Source organism: Salvelinus alpinus, chromosome 30 (genome assembly GCF_045679555.1).
Source record: "Salvelinus alpinus chromosome 30, SLU_Salpinus.1, whole genome shotgun sequence".
NCBI lineage: Eukaryota > Metazoa > Chordata > Actinopteri > Salmoniformes > Salmonidae > Salvelinus > Salvelinus alpinus.
In genome coordinates this window covers 1,552,481-1,573,974 of record NC_092115.1, presented here as the reverse complement: position 1 = coordinate 1,573,974, position 21,494 = coordinate 1,552,481, and the positions used below count along the sequence as shown (strand labels likewise).

Here is a 21,494-nt window from a genome sequence, read left to right as displayed (position 1 = left end):
GCAGGAGAGACAGTGGGAGGTACCTGACACCAGCTGAATGGACTGCTGCAGGAGAGACAGTGAGACGTACCTGCAGGTGTGTCTGTGAAGCCACCAGCTGAATGGACTGCTGCAGGAGAGACAGTGAGACGTACCTGCAGGTGTGTCTGTGAAGCCACCAGCTGAATGGACTGCTGCAGGAGAGACAGTGAGACGTACCTGCAGGTGTGTCTGTGAAGCCACCAGCTGAATGGACTGCTGCAGGAGAGACTGTGAGACGTACCTGCAGGTGTGTCTGTGAAGCCACCAGCTGAATGGACTGCTGCAGGAGAGACAGTGGAAGGTACCTGACACCAGCTGAATGGACTGCTGCAGGAGAGACAGTGAGACGTACCTGACACCAGCTGAATGGACTGCTGCAGGAGAGACAGTGAGACGTACCTGCAGGTGTGTCTGTGAAGCCACCAGCTGAATGGACTGCTGCAGGAGAGACAGTGAGACGTACCTGCAGGTGTGTCTGTGAAGCCACCAGCTGAATGGACTGCTGCAGGAGAGACAGTGAGACGTACCTGCAGGTGTGTCTGTGAAGCCACCAGCTGAATGGACTGCTGCAGGAGAGACAGTGAGACGTACCTGCAGGTGTGTCTGTGAAGCCACCAGCTGAATGGACTGCTGCAGGAGAGACAGTGAGACGTACCTGCAGGTGTGTCTGTGAAGCCACCAGCTGAATGGACTGCTGCAGGAGAGACTGTGAGACGTACCTGCAGGTGTGTCTGTGAAGCCACCAGCTGAATGGACTGCTGCAGGAGAGACAGTGGAAGGTATTGCTGCAGGTATCTCTCTTTGTCTGCTCTTCCGCTCTCAACTTCTGCTCAAACTCCAGAGCATCAGACTTCTGCCACAAGGCATCCTTCTCCCTGGAAATACACACACGGGTTAATACACACGCGGGTTAATACACACACACCAGGCATGCATGCACATGTCTGTCACAATCCATCCGTCTCCCTGGAAAGACACAGTTCGATACACCCATAGCCATACACGGATCTTCACGGGTCCACCGGTACCCGAATACTCCAGACCCGATCCGGGACCCGACTGGGTCTGGATCCAAAACTCTAAATAATGTCACAGGTCTGGGTCGGATCTGATTGTCACAGGTCTCGGGTATGGCTAATTTTAACTGACTTCTTCGGAAGGGCACGTACAGATCCGAACGCGACTGCTGCAGCAGAGAGAAACGTTATAATTTATGCTGCTGCTCTTGCTTTTCATGAGAGTGGAGCACATGTAGCTTGGTGTTGGCCAATCATGAGTCAAAGCTGCAGTAGGTTACAGTTCTAGAGCCTCCGTGTGGTAAAAGTTAGGAGATATCTAATCAAGGGAAGATGGAATTAAAAGTTAAAGGAGAGGATGGGCTACAACCAAGAGCCAACAGCTAGGCTGCTACATACAATGTGATTTTCTGGATTTTTGTTTTAGATTCCGTCTCTCACAGTTGAAGTGTACCTATGATAAAAATTACAGACCTCTACATGCTTTGTAAGTAGGAAAACCTGCAAAATCGGCAGTGTCTCAAATACTTGTTCTTCCCACTGTATATATCTATGTATTAGTATGCAGCCCAAACTGTTCGGACAACACAGACAGAAGTTGGCAGATCAGCTGTACCGACTCCAGACAAGTTCCAAGACGCTTGTGGGGGTCAAAGAGCAAAACAGAGATCACCATCGTGTTCGCGAGACTCATATTTCCATAGAGGGTTCATAATAGCTTGTACCATTCAAACGTCACAGACCATTTTGTGAGAAGACTGATTTTTGGGAATGTCTCATGGTCTGACAAACACAGCTGTAATAGCTCTGTCACCTCAGATGCAGGAAGTGTTACATAGGTAGATGCAGGAAGTGTTACATAGGTAGATGCAGGAAGTGTTACATAGGCAGATGCAGAAAGTGTTACATAGGCAGATGCAGGAAGTGTTACATAGGCAGATGCGGGAAGTGTTACATAGGTAGATGCAGAATGTGTTACATAGGCGGATGCAGGAAGTGTTACATAGGTGGATGCAGGAAGTGTTACATAGGTAGATGCAGAACGTGTTACATAGGCAGATGCAGGAAGTGTTACATAGGTAGATGCAGTAAGTGTTACATAGGTAGATGCAGGAAGTGTTACATAGGTAGATGCAGGAAGTGTTACATAGGTAGATGCAGGAAGTGTTACATAGGTAGATGCAGGAAGTGTTACATAGGTAGATGCAGGAAGTGTTACATAGGTAGATGCAGGAAGTGTTACATAGGTAGATGCAGAAAGTGTTACATAGGTAGATGCAGAACGTGTTACATAGGCGGATATAGGAAGTGTTACATAGGCAGATGCAGAATGTGTTACATAGGCGGATGCAGGAAGTGTTACATAGGTAGATGCAGGAAGTGTTACATAGGTAGATGCAGAACGTGTTACATAGGCAGATGCAGGAAGTGTTACATAGGTAGATGCAGTAAGTGTTACATAGGTAGATGCAGGAAGTGTTACATAGGTAGATGCAGGAAGTGTTACATAGGTAGATGCAGGAAGTGTTACATAGGTAGATGCAGGAAGTGTTACATAGGTAGATGCAGGAAGTGTTACATAGGTAGATGCAGGAAGTGTTACATAGGTAGATGCAGAAAGTGTTACATAGGTAGATGCAGAACGTGTTACATAGGCGGATATAGGAAGTGTTACATAGGCAGATGCAGAAAGTGTTACATAGGCAGATGCAGGAAGTGTTACATAGGCAGATGCAGAAAGTGTTACATAGGCAGATGCAGGAAGTGTTACATAGGCAGATACAGGAAGTGTTACATAGGTAGATGCAGGAAGTGTTACATAGGCAGATGCAGGAAGTGTTACATAGGTAGATGCAGTAAGTGTTACATAGGTAGATGCAGGAAGTGTTACATAGGTAGATGCAGGAAGTGTTACATAGGTAGATGCAGGAAGTGTTACATAGGTAGATGCAGGAAGTGTTACATAGGTAGATGCAGGAAGTGTTACATAAGTGGATGCAGGAAGTGTTACATAGGCAGATGCAGGAAGTGTTACATAGGTAGATGCAGGAAGTGTTACATGGGCAGATGCAGGAAGTGTTACATAGGTAGATGCAGTAAGTGTTACATAGGTAGATGCAGGAAGTGTTACATAGGTAGATGCAGGAAGTGTTACATAGGCAGATGCAGGAAGTGTTACATAGGTAGATGCAGGAAGTGTTACATAAATGGATGCAGGAAGTGTTACATAGGCAGATGCAGGAAGTGTTACATAGGTAGATGCAGGAAGTGTTACATAGGTAGATGCAGGAAGTGTTACATAGGTAGATGCAGGAAGTGTTACATAGGTAGATGCAGGAAGTGTTACATAGGCAGATGCAGAACGTGTTACAAAGGTAGATGCAGGAAGCGTAACATAGGCGGATGCAGGAAGTGTTACATAGGCAGCTGCAGTAAGTGTTACATAGGTAGATGCAGGAAGTGTTACATAGGTAGATGCAGGAAGTGTTACATAGGTAGATGCAGGAAGTGTTACATAGGTAGATGCAGGAAGTGTTACATAGGTAGATGCAGGAAGTGTTACATAGGTAGATGCAGGAAGTGTTACATAGGTAGATGCAGGAAGTGTTACATAAGTGGATGCAGGAAGTGTTACATAGGCAGATGCAGGAAGTGTTACATAGGTAGATGCAGGAAGTGTTACATAGGTAGATGCAGGAAGTGTTACATAGGCGGATGCAGGAAGTGTTAAATTGGCAGATGCAGGAAGTGTTACATAGGCAGATGCAGAACGTGTTACAAAGGTAGATGCAGGACGCGTAACATAGGCGGATGCAGGAAGTGTAACATAGGCAGATGCAGGAAGTGTTACATAGGCAGATGCAGGAAGTGTTACATAGGCAGATGCAGGAAGTGTTACATAGGCAGATGCAGAACGTGTTACAAAGGTAGATGCAGGAAGCGTAACATAGGCGGATGCAGGAAGTGTTACATAGGCAGATGCAGGAAGTGTTACATAGGCAGATGCAGGAAGTGTTACATAGGCAGATGCAGGAAGTGTTACATAGATAGATGCAGGAAGTGTTACATAGGCAGATGCAGGAAGTGTTACATAGGCGGATGCAGGAAGTGTTACATAGGCAGATGCAGGAAGTGTAACATAGGCAGATGCAGGAAGTGTAACATAGGCAGATGCAGGAAGTGTTACATAGGTAGATGCAGTAAGTGTTACATAGGTAGATGCAGGAAGTGTTACATAGGTAGATGCAGAAAGTGTTACATAGGTGGATATAGGAAGTGTTACATAGGCAGATGCAGAAAGTGTTACATAGGCAGATGCAGGAAGTGTTACATAGGCAGATGCAGAAAGTGTTACATAGGCAGATGCAGGAAGTGTTACATAGGCAGATACAGGAAGTGTTACATAGGTAGATGCAGGAAGTGTTACATAGGCAGATGCAGGAAGTGTTACATAGGTAGATGCAGTAAGTGTTACATAGGTAGATGCAGGCAGTGTTACATAGGTAGATGCAGGAAGTGTTACATAGGTAGATGCAGGAAGTGTTACATAGGTAGATGCAGGAAGTGTTACATAGGTAGATGCAGGAAGTGTTACATAAGTGGATGCAGGAAGTGTTACATAGGCAGATGCAGGAAGTGTTACATAGGTAGATGCAGGAAGTGTTACATAGGTAGATGCAGGAAGTGTTACATAGGTAGATGCAGGAAGTGTTACATAGGTAGATGCAGGAAGTGTTACATAGGCAGATGCAGGAAGTGTTACATAGGTAGATGCAGGAAGTGTTACATAGGTAGATGCAGGAAGTGTTACATAAGTGGATGCAGGAAGTGTTACATAGGCAGATGCAGGAAGTGTTACATAGGCAGATACAGGAAGTGTTACATAGGTAGATGCAGGAAGTGTTACATGGGCAGATGCAGGAAGTGTTACATAGGTAGATGCAGGAAGTGTTACATAAGTGGATGCAGGAAGTGTTACATAGGCAGATGCAGGAAGTGTTACATAGGTAGATGCAGGAAGTGTTACATAGGTAGATGCAGGAAGTGTTACATAGGTAGATGCAGGAAGTGTTACATAGGTAGATGCAGGAAGTGTTACATAGGCAGATGCAGGAAGTGTTACATAGATAGATGCAGGAAGTGTTACATAGGCAGATGCAGGAAGTGTTACATAGGCGGATGCAGGAAGTGTTACATAGGCAGATGCAGGAAGTGTTACATAGGCAGATGCAGGAAGTGTAACATAGGCAGATGCAGGAAGTGTTACATAGGTAGATGCAGGAAGTGTTACATAGGTAGATGCAGTAAGTGTTACATAGGTAGATGCAGGAAGTGTTACATAGGTAGATGCAGAAAGTGTTACATAGGTGGATATAGGAAGTGTTACATAGGCAGATGCAGAAAGTGTTACATAGGCAGATGCAGGAAGTGTTACATAGGCAGATGCAGAAAGTGTTACATAGGTGGATATAGGAAGTGTTACATAGGCAGATGCAGAAAGTGTTACATAGGCAGATGCAGGAAGTGTTACATAGGCAGATGCAGAAAGTGTTACATAGGCAGATGCAGGAAGTGTTACATAGGCAGATACAGGAAGTGTTACATAGGTAGATGCAGGAAGTGTTACATAGGCAGATGCAGGAAGTGTTACATAGGTAGATGCAGGAAGTGTTACATAGGTAGATGCAGGAAGTGTTACATAGGTAGATGCAGGAAGTATTACATAAGTGGATGCAGGAAGTGTTACATAGGCAGATGCAGGAAGTGTTACATAGGTAGATGCAGGAAGTGTTACATAGGTAGATGCAGGAAGTGTTACATAGGTAGATGCAGGAAGTATTACATAGGCAGATGCAGGAAGTGTTACATAGGCAGATGCAGGAAGTGTTACATAGGTAGATGCAGGAAGTGTTACATGGGCAGATGCAGGAAGTGTTACATAGGTAGATGCAGTAAGTGTTACATAGGCGGATGCAGGAAGTGTTAAATTGGCAGATGCAGGAAGTGTTACATAGGCAGATGCAGAACGTGTTACAAAGGTAGATGCAGGAAGTGTTACATAGGTAGATGCAGGAAGTGTTACATAGGTAGATGCAGGAAGTGTTACATAGGTAGATGCAGGAAGTGTTACATAAGTGGATGCAGGAAGTGTTACATAGGCAGATGCAGGAAGTGTTACATAGGTAGATACAGGAAGTGTTACATAGGTAGATGCAGGAAGTGTTACATGGGCAGATGCAGGAAGTGTTACATAGGTAGATGCAGAAAGTGTTACATAGGTGGATATAGGAAGTGTTACATAGGCAGATGCAGAAAGTGTTACATAGGCAGATGCAGGAAGTGTTACATAGGCAGATGCAGAAAGTGTTACATAGGCAGATGCAGGAAGTGTTACATAGGCAGATGCAGAACGTGTTACAAAGGTAGATGCAGGAAGTGTTACATAGGTAGATGCAGGAAGTGTTACATAGGCAGATGCAGGAAGTGTTACATAGGTAGATGCAGGAAGTGTTACATAGGTAGATGCAGGAAGTGTTACATAAGTGGATGCAGGAAGTGTTACATAGGCAGATGCAGGAAGTGTTACATAGGTAGATACAGGAAGTGTTACATAGGTAGATGCAGGAAGTGTTACATGGGCAGATGCAGGAAGTGTTACATAGGTAGATGCAGTAAGTGTTACATAGGCGGATGCAGGAAGTGTTAAATAGGCAGATGCAGGAAGTGTTACATAGGCAGATGCAGAAAGTGTTACATAGGCAGATGCAGGAAGTGTTACATAGGTAGATGCAGTAAGTGTTACATAGGTAGATGCAGGAAGTGTTACATAGGTAGATGCAGGAAGTGTTACATAAGTGGATGCAGGAAGTGTTACATAGGCAGATGCAGGAAGTGTTACATAGGTAGATGCAGGAAGTGTTACATAGGTAGGTGCAGAAAGTGTTACATAGGTAGATGCAGGAAGTGTTACATAGGTAGATGCAGGAAGTGTTACATAGGCAGATGCAGGAAGTGTTACATAGGTAGATGCAGGAAGTGTTACATAGGTAGATGCAGGAAGTGTTACATAAGTGGATGCAGGAAGTGTTACATAGGCAGATGCAGGAAGTGTTACATAGGTAGATACAGGAAGTGTTACATAGGTAGATGCAGGAAGTGTTACATGGGCAGATGCAGGAAGTGTTACATAGGTAGATGCAGTAAGTGTTACATAGGCGGATGCAGGAAGTGTTAAATTGGCAGATGCAGGAAGTGTTACATAGGCAGATGCAGGAAGTGTTACATAGGTAGAGGCAGGAAGTGTTACATGGGCAGATGCAGGAAGTGTTACATAGGTAGATGCAGTAAGTGTTACATAGGCAGATACAGGAAGTGTTACATAGGTAGATGCAGGAAGTGTTACATGGGCAGATGCAGGAAGTGTTACATAGGTAGATGCAGTAAGTGTTACATAGGCGGATGCAGGAAGTGTTAAATTGGCAGATGCAGGAAGTGTTACAAAGGTAGATGCAGGAAGCGTAACATAGGCGGATGCAGGAAGTGTAACATAGGCGGATGCAGGAAGTGTTACATAGGCAGATGCAGGAAGTGTTACATAGGCAGATGCAGGAAGTGTTACATAGATAGATGCAGGAAGTGTTACATAGGCAGATGCAGGAAGTGTTACATAGGCGGATGCAGGAAGTGTTACATAGGCAGATGCAGAAAGTGTTACATAGGCAGATGCAGGAAGTGTTACATAGGCAGATGCAGAACGTGTTACAAAGGTAGATGCAGGAAGTGTTACATAGGTAGATGCAGGAAGTGTTACATAGGTAGATGCAGGAAGTGTTACATAGGTAGATGCAGGAAGTGTTACATAAGTGGATGCAGGAAGTGTTACATAGGCAGATGCAGGAAGTGTTACATAGGTAGATACAGGAAGTGTTACATAGGTAGATGCAGGAAGTGTTACATGGGCAGATGCAGGAAGTGTTACATAGGTAGATGCAGTAAGTGTTACATAGGCGGCTGCAGGAAGTGTTAAATAGGCAGATGCAGGAAGTGTTACATAGGCAGATGCAGAAAGTGTTACATAGGCAGATGCAGGAAGTGTTACATAGGTAGATGCAGTAAGTGTTACATAGGTAGATGCAGGAAGTGTTACATAGGTAGATGCAGAAAGTGTTACATAGGTGGATATAGGAAGTGTTACATAGGCAGATGCAGAAAGTGTTACATAGGCAGATGCAGGAAGTGTTACATAGGCAGATGCAGAAAGTGTTACATAGGCAGATGCAGGAAGTGTTACATAGGCAGATACAGGAAGTGTTACATAGGTAGATGCAGGAAGTGTTACATAGGCAGATGCAGGAAGTGTTACATAGGTAGATGCAGTAAGTGTTACATAGGTAGATGCAGGCAGTGTTACATAGGTAGATGCAGGAAGTGTTACATAGGTAGATGCAGGAAGTGTTACATAGGTAGATGCAGGAAGTGTTACATAGGTAGATGCAGGAAGTGTTACATAAGTGGATGCAGGAAGTGTTACATAGGCAGATGCAGGAAGTGTTACATAGGTAGATGCAGGAAGTGTTACATAGGTAGATGCAGAAAGTGTTACATAGGTAGATGCAGGAAGTGTTACATAGGTAGATGCAGGAAGTGTTACATAGGCAGATGCAGGAAGTGTTACATAGGTAGATGCAGGAAGTGTTACATAGGTAGATGCAGGAAGTGTTACATAAGTGGATGCAGGAAGTGTTACATAGGCAGATGCAGGAAGTGTTACATAGGCAGATACAGGAAGTGTTACATAGGTAGATGCAGGAAGTGTTACATGGGCAGATGCAGGAAGTGTTACATAGGTAGATGCAGTAAGTGTTACATAGGCGGATGCAGGAAGTGTTAAATTGGCAGATGCAGGAAGTGTTACATAGGCAGATGCAGAACGTGTTACAAAGGTAGATGCAGGAAGCGTAACATAGGCGGATGCAGGAAGTGTAACATAGGTAGATGCAGGAAGTGTTACATAGGCAGATGCAGGAAGTGTTACATAGGTAGATGCAGGAAGTGTTACATAGGCAGATGCAGGAAGTGTTACATAGGCAGATGCAGGAAGTGTTACATAGGCAGATGCAGGAAGTGTTACATAGATAGATGCAGGAAGTGTTACATAGGCAGATGCAGGAAGTGTTACATAGGCGGATGCAGGAAGTGTTACATAGGCAGATGCAGGAAGTGTTACATAGGCAGATGCAGGAAGTGTAACATAGGCAGATGCAGGAAGTGTTACATAGGTAGATGCAGGAAGTGTTACATAGGTAGATGCAGGAAGTGTTACATAAGTGGATACAGGAAGTGTTACATAGGCAGATGCAGGAAGTGTTACATAGGTAGATGCAGGAAGTGTAACATAGGTAGATGCAGGAAGTGTTACATAGGCAGATGCAGGAAGTGTTACATAGGCAGATGCAGGATGTGTTATATAGGTAGATGCAGGAAGTGTTACATAGGTAGATGCAGGAAGTGTTACATAGGTAGATGCAGGAAGTGTTACATAGGTAGATGCAGGAAGTGTTACATAGGCAGATGCAGGAAGTGTTACATAGGTAGATGCAGGAAGTGTTACATAGGTAGATGCAGGAAGTGTTACATAAGCGGATGCAGGAAGTGTTACATAGGCAGATGCAGGAAGTGTTACATAGGTAGATACAGGAAGTGTTACATAGGCAGATGCAGGAAGTGTTACATAGGTAGATACAGGAAGTGTTACATAGGTAGATACAGGAAGTGTTACATAGGTAGATGCAGGAAGTGTTACATGGGCAGATGCAGGAAGTGTTACATAGGTAGATGCAGTAAGTGTTACATAGGCGGATGCAGGAAGTGTTAAATAGGCAGATGCAGGAAGTGTTACATAGGCAGATGCAGAAAGTGTTACATAGGCAGATGCAGGAAGTGTTACATAGGTAGATGCAGGAAGTGTTACATAGGTAGATGCAGGAAGTGTTACATAGGCAGATGCAGGAAGTGTTACATAGGCAGATGCAGGAAGTGTTACATAGGTAGATGCAGGAAGTGTTACATAGGCAGATGCAGGAAGCGTTACATAGGCAGATGCAGGAAGTGTTACATAGGCAGATGCAGGAAGTGTTACATAGGCGGATGCAGGAAGTGTTACATAGGCAGATGCAGGAAGTGTTACATAGGCAGATGCAGGAAGTGTAACATAGGCAGATGCAGGAAGTGTTACATAGGCAGATGCAGGAAGTGTTACATAGGCGGATGCAGGAAGTGTTACATAGGTAGATGCAGGAAGTGTTACATAGGCGGATGCAGGAAGTGTTACATAGGCAGATGCAGGAAGTGTTACATAGTCAGATGCAGGAAGTGTTACATAGGCAGATGCAGGAAGTGTTACATAGGCGGATGCAGGAAGTGTTACATAGGCAGATGCAGGAAGTGTTACATAGTCAGATGCAGGAAGTGTTACATAGTCAGATGCAGGAAGTGTTACATAGGCAGATGCAGGAAGTGTAACATAGGCAGATGCAGGAAGTGTTACATAGGCAGATGCAGGAAGTGTTACATAGGCGGATGCAGGAAGTGTTACATAGGCAGATGCAGGAAGTGTAACATAGGCAGATGCAGGAAGTGTTACATAGGCAGATGCAGGAAGTGTAACATAGGCAGATGCAGGAAGTGTTACATAGGCAGATGCAGGAAGTGTTACATAGGCGGATGCAGGAAGTGTTACATAGGCAGAAGCAGGAAGTGTTACATAGGCAGATACAGGAAGTGTTACATAGGCAGAAGCAGGAAGTGTTACATAGGTAGAAGCAGGAAGTGTTACATAGGCAGATGCAGGAAGTGTAACATAGGCAGATGCAGGAAGTGTAACATAGGCAGATGCAGGAAGTGTAACATAGGCAGATGCAGGAAGTGTAACATAGGCAGATGCAGGAAGTGTAACATAGGCAGATGCAGGAAGTGTTACATAGGCAGATGCAGGAAGTGTAACATAGGCAGATGCAGGAAGTGTAACATAGGCAGATGCAGGAAGTGTTACATAGGTAGAAGCAGGAAGTGTTACATAGGCAGATGCAGTGGATTGAGACGTATATAAAACAAAACATCTCTAACTTAAACTGACAGATTTTTATGGCGATTTTTTTATTATGTTAATTCAATTCCAGCGCGGGGCGGACATCGACCTTAGGGTTTCCCCCCTCCCCAGATCCAGATCCGACCAGGTCTATATGGAACGGGTCAGTTGTCTCCGTTCGGAACTGGTCTCTAAATTGTTTTAATTAATTCATGCATATAGGGTCCGGGTGGGAAAACCCCAGGTCCATTTCGTAACGAATACAACTTTTTAGGCCCATGAAGACCTCTAAAACACACGCACGCACGCACGCACGCACGCACGCACACACACTACAGGTATCTTGTTGAGGATGGGGCTCTACCATAGCCGGCTGTATACTGGCTGTAGCAGTCTGAGCAGCAGCGCTCTCTGGCACACAGGGGGCGCCACACACCACAGTTACAAATAATTATTGATGATAGATCGAGATCGATTGATCAGCAAATCAACTGACTGATTTGTTGATTGATTGATTACCTGATGAGTTCTATGAGTCTTTCCTCCAGATTGATCTTGGTGCGGTAGAGGTCGTCCAGTTCAGCTGAGGTCCGGAGCTCATAGCTCTGTTTGTCCTGAAAGGCTTTCCGTAGTCCCTCCCTCAGCTCCTCACAGGACCTCTGAGACACAACCAGGCTCTCTTCACTCCTGATGTAATACCACAGAGACATAGATATAATACTACAACTTTATAATACATGAGTATAATACAATCCTTACACCTAAAGACAGCACCTGATCACCTAATCCCATTACCTAGACATACTGACCAGCTCAAATAGACAGAAGCGCGCTATATGACACACCAATCCAAACTCATCTTTCGGCATGTCCAGCCCACTCATTATCTCAGCCAATCATGGCTAGCGGGAAAGATGCTGTCTTTTTCGGTGGCCAAACCAACGAGGCTCGTAATGTAACAATCTCATTCGTATTTACAGATGAAATACAAGTGTGTTATTAAGCCACATGAAAGTTCACATGTATACAGTATATATATGACCTGTATACAGTCACCTAGCTTCCTGAATCAGGTCACATATATAACACCTATATACAGTCACCTAGCTTCCTGAATCAGGTCACATATATAACACCTATATACAGTCACCTAGCTTCCTGAATCAGGTCACATATATAACACCTATATACAGTCACCTGGTGAGGTTGTGTACTACATATATATAACCTATATACAGTCACCTGGTGAGGTTGTGTACTACATATATAACACCTATATACAGTCACCTGGTGAGGTTGTGTACTACATATATATAACCTATATACAGTCACCTGGTGACGTTGTGTACTACATATATATAACCTATACACCTGGTGAGGTTGTGTACTACATATATATAACCTATATACAGTCACCTGGTGAGGTTGTGTACTACATATATATAACCTATATACAGTCACCTGGTGAGGTTGTGTACTACATATATATAACCTATATACAGTCACCTGGTGACGTTGTGTACTACATATATATAACCTATACACCTGGTGAGGTTGTGTACTACATATATATAACCTATATACAGTCACCTGGTGAGGTTGTGTACTACATATATATAACCTATATACAGTCACCTGGTGAGGTTGTGTACTACATATATATAACCTATATACAGTCACCTGGTGAGGTTGTGTACTACATATATATAACCTATATACAGTCACCTGGTGAGGTTGTGTACTACATATATATAACCTATATACAGTCACCTGGTGAGGTTGTGTACTACATATATATAACCTATATACAGTCACCTGGTGAGGTTGTGTACTACATATATATAACCTATATACAGTCACCTGGTGAGGTTGTGTACTACATATATATAACCTATATACAGTCACCTGGTGAGGTTGTGTACTACATATATATAACCTATATACAGTCACCTGGTGAGGTTGTGTACTACATATATATAACCTATATACAGTCACCTGGTGAGGTTGTGTACTACATATATATAACCTATATACCTGGTGAGGTTGTGTACTACATATATATAACCTATATACCTGGCGAGGTTGTGTACTACATATATATAACCTATATACCTGGTGAGGTTGTGTTGCAGCTCCTCTCTCTGTTGTATTATCTGCTGTGATGTGGCGATCCAGCTGGTGTTATCCTCTAGAAGTTGATCCTGCTTCTCACTCTGCACAACAACATGTTCAGTTGATAGAAGGTCTAGGAGGGTGGAGGTTAGGAAGGAGTGACAAGATGTGTGCCTGACCTCCATCTCCTCCAGCTTGGTCGTCAGGTATATCTTCTTCTCCTGTTCCACCTCCACTTCAGACCTCTCAGTCTTCAGCTCCTCAGACAGAAGCTGGGGTAGATACACAACCTCTCACTAGAACACTGTGCATTAGATCACAAACGGTACCTGTAACTGTGGTTCAGTACCGACCTGTAACTGTGTCTGTAGCACTTTACTGACCTGTAGCTGTGTCTGTAGTTCAGGACTGGCCTGTAACTGTGGTTCAGTACCGACCTGTAACTGTGGTTCAGTACCGACCTGTAACTGTGGTTTAGTACCGACCTGTAACTGTGGTTCAGTACTGACCTTTAGCTGTGTCTGTAGTTCAGTACTGGCCTGTAACTGTGTCTGTAGTTCAGGACTGGCCTGTAACTGTGTCTGTAGTTCAGTACTGGCCTGTAACTGTGTCTGTAGTTCAGTACTGGCCTGTAACTGTGTCTGTAGCACTTTACTTTACTGACCTGTAACTGTGGTTCAGTACCGACCTGTAACTGTGTCTGTAGCACTGTACTGACCTGTAACTGTGTCTGTAGTTCAGGACTGGCCTGTAACTGTGTCTGTAGCACTTTACTGACCTGTAACTGTAGTTCACTACCGACCTGTAACTGTGGTTCAGTACCGACCTGTAACTGTAGTTCACTACCGACCTGTAACTGTGGTTCAGTACCGACCTGTAACTGTGTCTGTAGTTCAGGACTGGCCTGTAACTGTGTCTGTAGTACTGTACTGACCTGTAACTGTGTCTGTAGTTCTGTACTGACCTGTAACTGTGTCTGTAGTACTGTACTGACCTTTAGCTGTGTCTGTAGTTCAGTACTGGCCTGTAACTGTGTCTGTAGTTCAGTACTGGCCTGTAACTGTGTCTGTAGTTCAGGACTGGCCTGTAACTGTGTCTGTAGTTCAGGACTGGCCTGTAACTGTGTCTGTAGTTCAGGACTGGCCTGTAACTGTGTCTGTGTTCCGTACTGGCCTGTAACTGTTTTTGTAGTTCAGGACTGGCCTGTAACTGTGTCTGTAGTTCAGGACTGGCCTGTAACTGTGTCTGTAGTTCAGGACTGGCCTGTAACTGTGTCTGTAGTTCAGGACTGGCCTGTAACTGTGTCTGTGGTTCAGTACCGACCTGTAACTGTGGTTCACTACTGACCTGTAACTGTGTCTGTAGCACTTTACTGACCTTTAGCTGTGTCTGTAGTTCAGTACTGGCCTGTAACTGTGTCTGTAGTTCAGTACTGGCCTGTAACTGTGTCTGTAGTTCAGGAGTGGCCTGTAACTGTGTCTGTAGTTCAGGACTGGCCTGTAACTGTGTCTGTAGTTCAGTACTGGCCTGTAACTGTGTCTGTAGTTCAGGACTGGCCTGTAACTGTGTCTGTAGTTCAGGACTGGCCTGTAACTGTGTCTGTAGTTCAGGACTGGCCTGTAACTGTGTCTGTAGTTCAGGACTGGCCTGTAACTGTGTCTGTAGTTCAGGACTGGCATGTAACTGTGTCTGTAGTTCAGGACTGGCATGTAACTGTGTATGTAGTTCAGGACTGGCCTGTAACTGTGTCTGTAGTTCAGGACTGGCCTGTAACTGTGTCTGTAGTTCAGTACTGGCCTGTAACTGTGTCTGTGTTCCGTACTGGCCTGTAACTGTTTTTGTAGTTCGGTACTGACCTGTAACCATGTCTGTAGTTCGGTACTGACCTGTAACCGTGTCTGTGTCTCGGTACTGACCTGTAACTGTGTCTGGTGGTTCAGTACTGACCTGTAACTGTGTCTGTGTTCCGTACTGGCCTGTAGCGATGTCTGTAGTTCAGTACTGGCCTGTAACTGTGTCTGATGGTTCAGTACTGACCTGTAACTGTGTCTGTAGTTCTGTACTGACCTGTAACTGTGTCTGTAGTTCAGGACTGGCATGTAACTGTGTCTGTAGTTCAGGACTGGCATGTAACTGTGTCTGTAGTTCAGGACTGGCCTGTAACTGTGTCTTGTAGTTCAGCGCCGACATGTAACTGTGTATGTGGTTCAGTGACGGTGTCTGTCACTCAGTACTGGCCTGGCCCGTAGCTGTGTCCGCGGTTCAGCACTGGCCTGCAACTTTCTGTAGTTCAGTACTGACCTGTAACTGTGTCTGTAGTTCAGTACTGACCTGTAACTGTGTATGTAGTTCAGTACTGACCTGTAACTGTGTCTGTGTCTCGGTACTGACCTGTAACTGTGTCTGGTGGTTCAGTACTGACCTGTAACTGTGTCTGTGTTCCGTACTGACCTGTAACTGTGTCTGTAGTTCAGGACTGACCTGTAACTGTGCCTGTAGTTCTGTACTGACCTGTAACTGTGTCTAGTTCGGTACTGCCTGTAACTGTGTCTGTAGTACTATACTGACCTGTAACTGTGTCTGGTGGTTTATGGTCTGGTTGCTGAGCTGATAGCAGAGCGCCTGGATCTCCTCCTGCTGTGCCTCCTTCTGAGCCCTGATGTCTCCTTGCTCTTCTTCCCCCAGCCTCCCCTTCTCCTCCCGCTCCTTCAGCAGCTGCTCCTGCAGGCCGAGGTTTTCCTGCTGCAGGGAGGTCATGCTGGTGTTCAGCTCCTCCTGAAACCTGGTGGACAGCGTCTCCCATCGCTCTCGCGCCTCCTCATTCTGGGCGGTGAGCCTGCAGATGTGGACCCCGAGCTCTGCTGTCTCTCTGTTGGCGTGGTCCAGGGCCTCCCGGATGTCTACATGCTCCAGGGCCAGGCCATCGTAGCGTGTCTTCAGGCTGTGGAGTTCCTCCCTGGCGGAGGCCAGCTCCAGGACTAGGCCTTGTGAAGTCTGAGTCTTGCGGCGCTGCTCCTGCCCCAGAGCCTCCTCCCTCTCCTGGGCCAGCAGCAGCTCCTCTACCTGCTGTCTGTTGAGCCCCTCCACCTGACTCCTTATCTGCAGCTCTGCTCCCAGCTGCACAACCTCCGTCTGCAGCCGCAGCACTTCCCCCTGGCTCAGCTGCAGCTGGGCCACCAACACAGCTGGGTGGAGGAGCTGCTGGGTCTGGGGACAGGGGGAGAGGTCCTGGGTCTGGGGACAGGGGGAGAGGTCCTGGGTCTGGGGACAGGGGGAGAGGTCCAGGGTCTGGGGACAGGGGGAGAGGTCCTGGGTCTGGGGACAGGGGGAGAGGTCCTGGGTCTGGGGACAGGGGGAGAGGTCCTGGGTCTGGGGACAGGGGGAGAGGTCCTGGGTCTGGGGACAGGGGGAGAAGTCCTGGGTCTGGGGACAGGGGGAGAGGTCCTGGGTCTGGGGACAGGGGGAGAGGTCCTGGGTCTGGGGACAGGGGGAGAGGTCCTGGGTCTGGGGACAGGGGGAGAGGTCCTGGGTCTGGGGACAGGGGGAGAGGTCCTGGGTCTGGGGACAGGGGGAGAGGTCCTGGGTCTGGGGACAGGGGGAGAGGTCCTGGGTCTGGGGACAGGGGGAGAGGTCCTGGGTCTGGGGACAGGGGGAGAGGTCCTGGGTCTGGGGCTCAGACTTAGAGGAAAGATGCTGGTTCTTCTCCATAGACAGTCCCTCTGCAGACCCAGCCTTATGTAGATTACTATGAGAACACTCGTCAGTCTCTTTCTCTGTTCCTAGCTTCTCCTTCTCTCCATCCATCTCTCCCTTCTCTCTCTCCTGCCCCGCCCCAGTCAGTCTGTCAGTGTTCTCCTCCTCCAATTGTCTGATCTTCTCTCTACTCTCCGTCAGTTCTCTGTCCCTGGACCTCAGCTCCTCCCTCAACTCCTGAAGCTGCTTCTCCATCACCTTCCATTCCTGCTCCTCCCTCTCCTTTCCCTCCCTCTCCTCCTGCAGCTCCCTCTTCTCCTTCCTCTCCTCTCCCTCCTTCTCATCCTGCACCTCCCCCTTCTCCTTTCTCTCCTCTCCCTCCTGCAGAACCTGGGTCTGTTGTAGCACTGTGTCCCTCTCCTCCTCCTCCTCCAGAACCTGGGTCTGTTGTAGCGCTGTGTCCCCTTCCTCCTCCAGCCTCGCCTTCTCCTGCACATCAATCAATCAATATCAAAGTAACATTCACTTTTTACACTTTGCTTTAGTGACATGAAATACAATAGTAGGTGCATACTGCCACACAGCAGAAGTGTATTAATAATGTCCTAGTAGCAGACAAACGTTTGGTACCTGGCTGTCTAGTTTAGACAACAGATCCATGTTGTTGAGGTTGGCTGCCACAGCTTCCTGGTTGTGAGCCAATAGCTTCCCCTGCAGCTCTCTGACCTCGTCCCTCAGCCCCTCTGCCTCCTGGTCTAGCTCTCTGACTCGCTGTAGCAATTTCGCCTGTCTCGCCTCTGATTGGTGCAGCAGCTCCTGCTGTCTGAGCTCTGAATGGTCAACCTGGATGCGTAGGTCGTCTGCGGCAGTGCAGGGAGTGGGGACTCCAAGTAGCTCCTCCCCCTGCTCCCCTAACTCCTCCCCCAGGTCAGCCAGCAAACTGGAACCGCCTTCTTGACCTTTGAACTCCTGCAACTAGAGAGACCGTCAATCAGTCAGTCAGTCACTCAATCAATCAACGAATGAATCAATCAGTACGTACCCCTGAGTAGCTGACCAGGCTGTTGACACTGGAACAGCGACTGGGAGGTTTATAGAGGTGGGCGGAGTTAGACCCCAGAGTCCTCCTAGAGTTACAGACACAACAGAGTGAACTATAGTCATGTATATCACAACAGAGTGAACTATAGTCATGTATATCACAACAGAGTGAACTATAGTCATGTATATCACAACAGAGTGAATTATAGTCATGTATATCACAACAGAGTGAACTATAGTCATGTATATCACAACAGAGTGAACTATAGTCATGTACAGTGGGGAGAACAAGTATTTGATACACTGCCGATTTTGCAGGTTTTCCTACTTACAAAGCATGTAGAGGTCTGTAATTTTTATCATAGGTACACTTCAACTATGAGAGACGGAATCTAAAACAAAAATCCAGAAAATCACATTGTATGATTTTTAAGTAATTAATTTGCATTTTATTGCATGACATAAGTATTTGATACATCAGAAAAGCAGAACTTAATATTTGGTAGAGAAACCTTTGTTTGCAATTACAGAGATCATACGTTTCCTGTAGTTCTTGACTAGGTTTGCACACACTGCAGCAGGGATTTTGGCCCACTCCTCCCTACAGATCATCTCCAGATCCTTCAGGTTTCGGGGCTGTCGCTGGGCAATACGGACTTTCAGCTCCCTCCAAAGATTTTCTATTGGGTTCAGGTCTGGAGACTGGCTAGGCCACTCCAGGACCTTGAGATGCTTCTTACGGAGCCACTCCTTAGTTGCCCTGGCTGTGTGTTTTGGGTCATTGTCATGCTGGAAGACCCAGCCATGACCCATCTTCAATGCTCTTACTGAGGGAAGGAGGTTGTTGGCCAAGATCTCGCGATACATGACCCCATCCATCCTCTCCTCAATACAGTGCAGTCGTCCTGTCCCCTTTGCAGAAAAGCATCCCCAAAGAATGATGTTTCCACCTCCATGCTTCACGGTTGGGATGGTGTTCTTGGGGTTGTACTCATCCTTCTTCTTCCTCCAAACACGGTGAGTGGAGTTTAGACCAAAAAGCTCTATTTTTGTCTCATCAGACCACATGACCTTCTCCCATTCCTCCTCTGGATCATCCAGATGGTCATTGGCAAACTTCAGACGGGCCTGGACATGCTCTGGCTTGAGCAGGGGGACCTTGCGTGCGCTGCAGGATTTTAATCCATGACGGCGTAGTGTGTTACTAATGGTTTTCTTTGAGACTGTGGTCCCAGCTCTCTTCAGGTCATTGACCAGGTCCTGCCGTGTAGTTCTGGGCTGATCCCTCACCTTCCTCATGATCATTGATGCCCCACGAGGTGAGATCTTGCATGGAGCCCCAGACCGAGGGTGATTGACCGTCATCTTGAACTTCTTCCATTTTCTAATAATTGCGCCAACAGTTGTTGCCTTCTCACCAAGCTGCTTGCCTATTGTCCTGTAGCCCATCCCAGCCTTGTGCAGGTCTACAATTCTATCCCTGATGTCCTTACACAGCTCTCTGGTCATGGCCATTGTGGAGAGGTTGGAGTCTGTTTGATTGAGTGTGTGGACAGGTGTCTTTTATACTGGTAACGAGTTCAAACAGGTGCAGTTAATACAGGTAATGAGTGGAGAAAAGGAGGGCTTCTTAAAGAAAAACTAACAGGTCTGTGAGAGCCGGAATTCTTACTGGTTGGTAGGTGATCAAATACTTACGTCATGCAATAAAATGCAAATGAATTACTTAAAAATCATACAATGTAATTTTCTGGATTTTTGTTTTAGATTCCGTCTCTCACAGTTGAAGTGTACCTATGATAAAAATTACAGACCTCTACATGCTTTGTAAGTAGGAAAACCTGCAAAATCGGCAGTGTATCAAATACTTGTTCTCCCCACTGTATATCACAACAGAGTGAACTATAGTCATGTATATCACAACAGAGTGAACTATAGTCATGTATATCACAACAGAGTGAACTATAGTCATGTATATCACAACAGAGTGAACTATAGTCATGTATATCACACCAGAGTGAACTATAGTCATGTATATCACACCAGAGTGAACTATAGTCATCTATATCACACCAGAGTGAACTATAGTCATCTATATCACAACAGAGTGAATTATAGTCATGTATAGTATAGTCAACTTATTGTCAACTCTATTTTCTGAAAACTGCATTGTTGGTTAAGGGCTTGTGTCATGACATGCCCTGGGGGGAGGGTCATAGCCTTCATTTTGCTGGACCCCAGGAAGAGTAGCTGTTGCAGCAGCTAATGGGGATCCATAATAAATACAAATAGCCCCTCCCTCCTCTCTCTCTCCACAGTTTATGACAGTCGTAAATACTCTGTTTCTGGGTCTGTAGAATTGAGATTGGAATGTGTGACTGTGGGACACAGAGAGAGACTTGGCCAAACTCCTAATCCCCAAAATGGGAGAATTAAACAATATTTCTACTTTTGAGAATGTGGGAATGGTCCGTTGACACTTAAGGGACAGTCATGACGAGTGTGTTTCATTTGGTGATCTCATGAAGGACAGGAAACACACATAACTGTATCTCTTAAAGTGTACATTTCCCAGCTGTCAGGTTTACATCTAAATTTTGTGAAACGTATGTGATTAAACATGAAACTATTCGTGAAAAGATGTAATGTGATATTAACCTTCTAAATGAGAGTATGGATTTTCATATAAAGATTAACTAGTCAGTGGCCACAGCCCCCTGAGCCCAGACATCACATTACGCATCAAAGAACCACCCCTTTTTCCACAGAGTATAAAACCCACTTCTTACAAAATCTACATTAAGTCAGAGAACGCCGGGACAGAGTGCCCACGTTTAATGGGTACAATTATATAGGCCACGGAGACCATACAGCTTAAGTTTTGGCTACACGGCTTGAAATGGTTAAACTCTGAGACTATCGATCACTACAGAACAAGAGCAAATCTTAGATACATAATTACTAGTCTGCAGCTAGAAATTACGTAAGTCTAGTACGAGAATACCGACAACCGCCGAAGCATCTATTCTATGATAAAATTTCCGAATGGTGCTCTAAAGTATCCATTCTAACCACCTACAACCACAAAAGACATTGTGACTTCTGGTAAAGTTAACCAGAGTCTCTGATGAACCCTACAGGACGATCAAGTGTTTTCAACAGAGACAACAACGACATACAAGTATTACCTGTGGCATTACCTGTGGCTCCATTTCCTGTGTCAGTTTCGGTGTCCATATCATTGGATGCGACATCTGGTAGGTTTGTGTCTGTTACTGTGTCTTTTTTGTCATTTTCATTAGGAGACTGATTCTCAGCAACAGCCCCTCTATCTTGTTGATCATTTACTTTCCGCAATCTTGAGTAATGCACCCTGACAATGATGCCTCCGTGCCTCACAAATATCACCAACGCCATCTTGGCCAATGACTACTCCCGGTCCTTTCCACTCTTGACAGTCAACAAGTACACTTTGTTTCCAGTTTCGTACTTCTCATCGGTGGGTTGTAGCTGTTTACGCAGAG

General features: G+C 45.7%; 1 protein-coding gene across 5 annotated transcripts in view; it reads right to left on the bottom strand.

Moving 5' to 3' along the window:
* The window catches only part of LOC139559660 (FYVE and coiled-coil domain-containing protein 1-like), a 60,926-nt gene that overhangs the window by 21,735 nt on the left and 17,697 nt on the right, over positions 1–21,494 (bottom strand). For 3 of the 5 annotated variants that reach the window (XM_071375850.1, XM_071375851.1, XM_071375853.1), the window contains exons 7-13: positions 17,972–18,056; positions 17,560–17,904; positions 15,805–17,418; positions 13,416–13,508; positions 13,237–13,337; positions 11,644–11,811; positions 741–896 (exon numbers count right to left, since the gene is read on the bottom strand). In XM_071375850.1, coding sequence (XP_071231951.1) covers positions 741–896; positions 11,644–11,811; positions 13,237–13,337; positions 13,416–13,508; positions 15,805–17,418; positions 17,560–17,904; positions 17,972–18,056 — 2,562 coding nt within the window. The remainder of the gene's footprint in view (positions 1–740; positions 897–11,643; positions 11,812–13,236; positions 13,338–13,415; positions 13,509–15,804; positions 17,419–17,559; positions 17,905–17,971; positions 18,057–21,494) is intronic. The other 2 variants (XM_071375852.1, XM_071375854.1) reach the window with 2 other exon arrangements.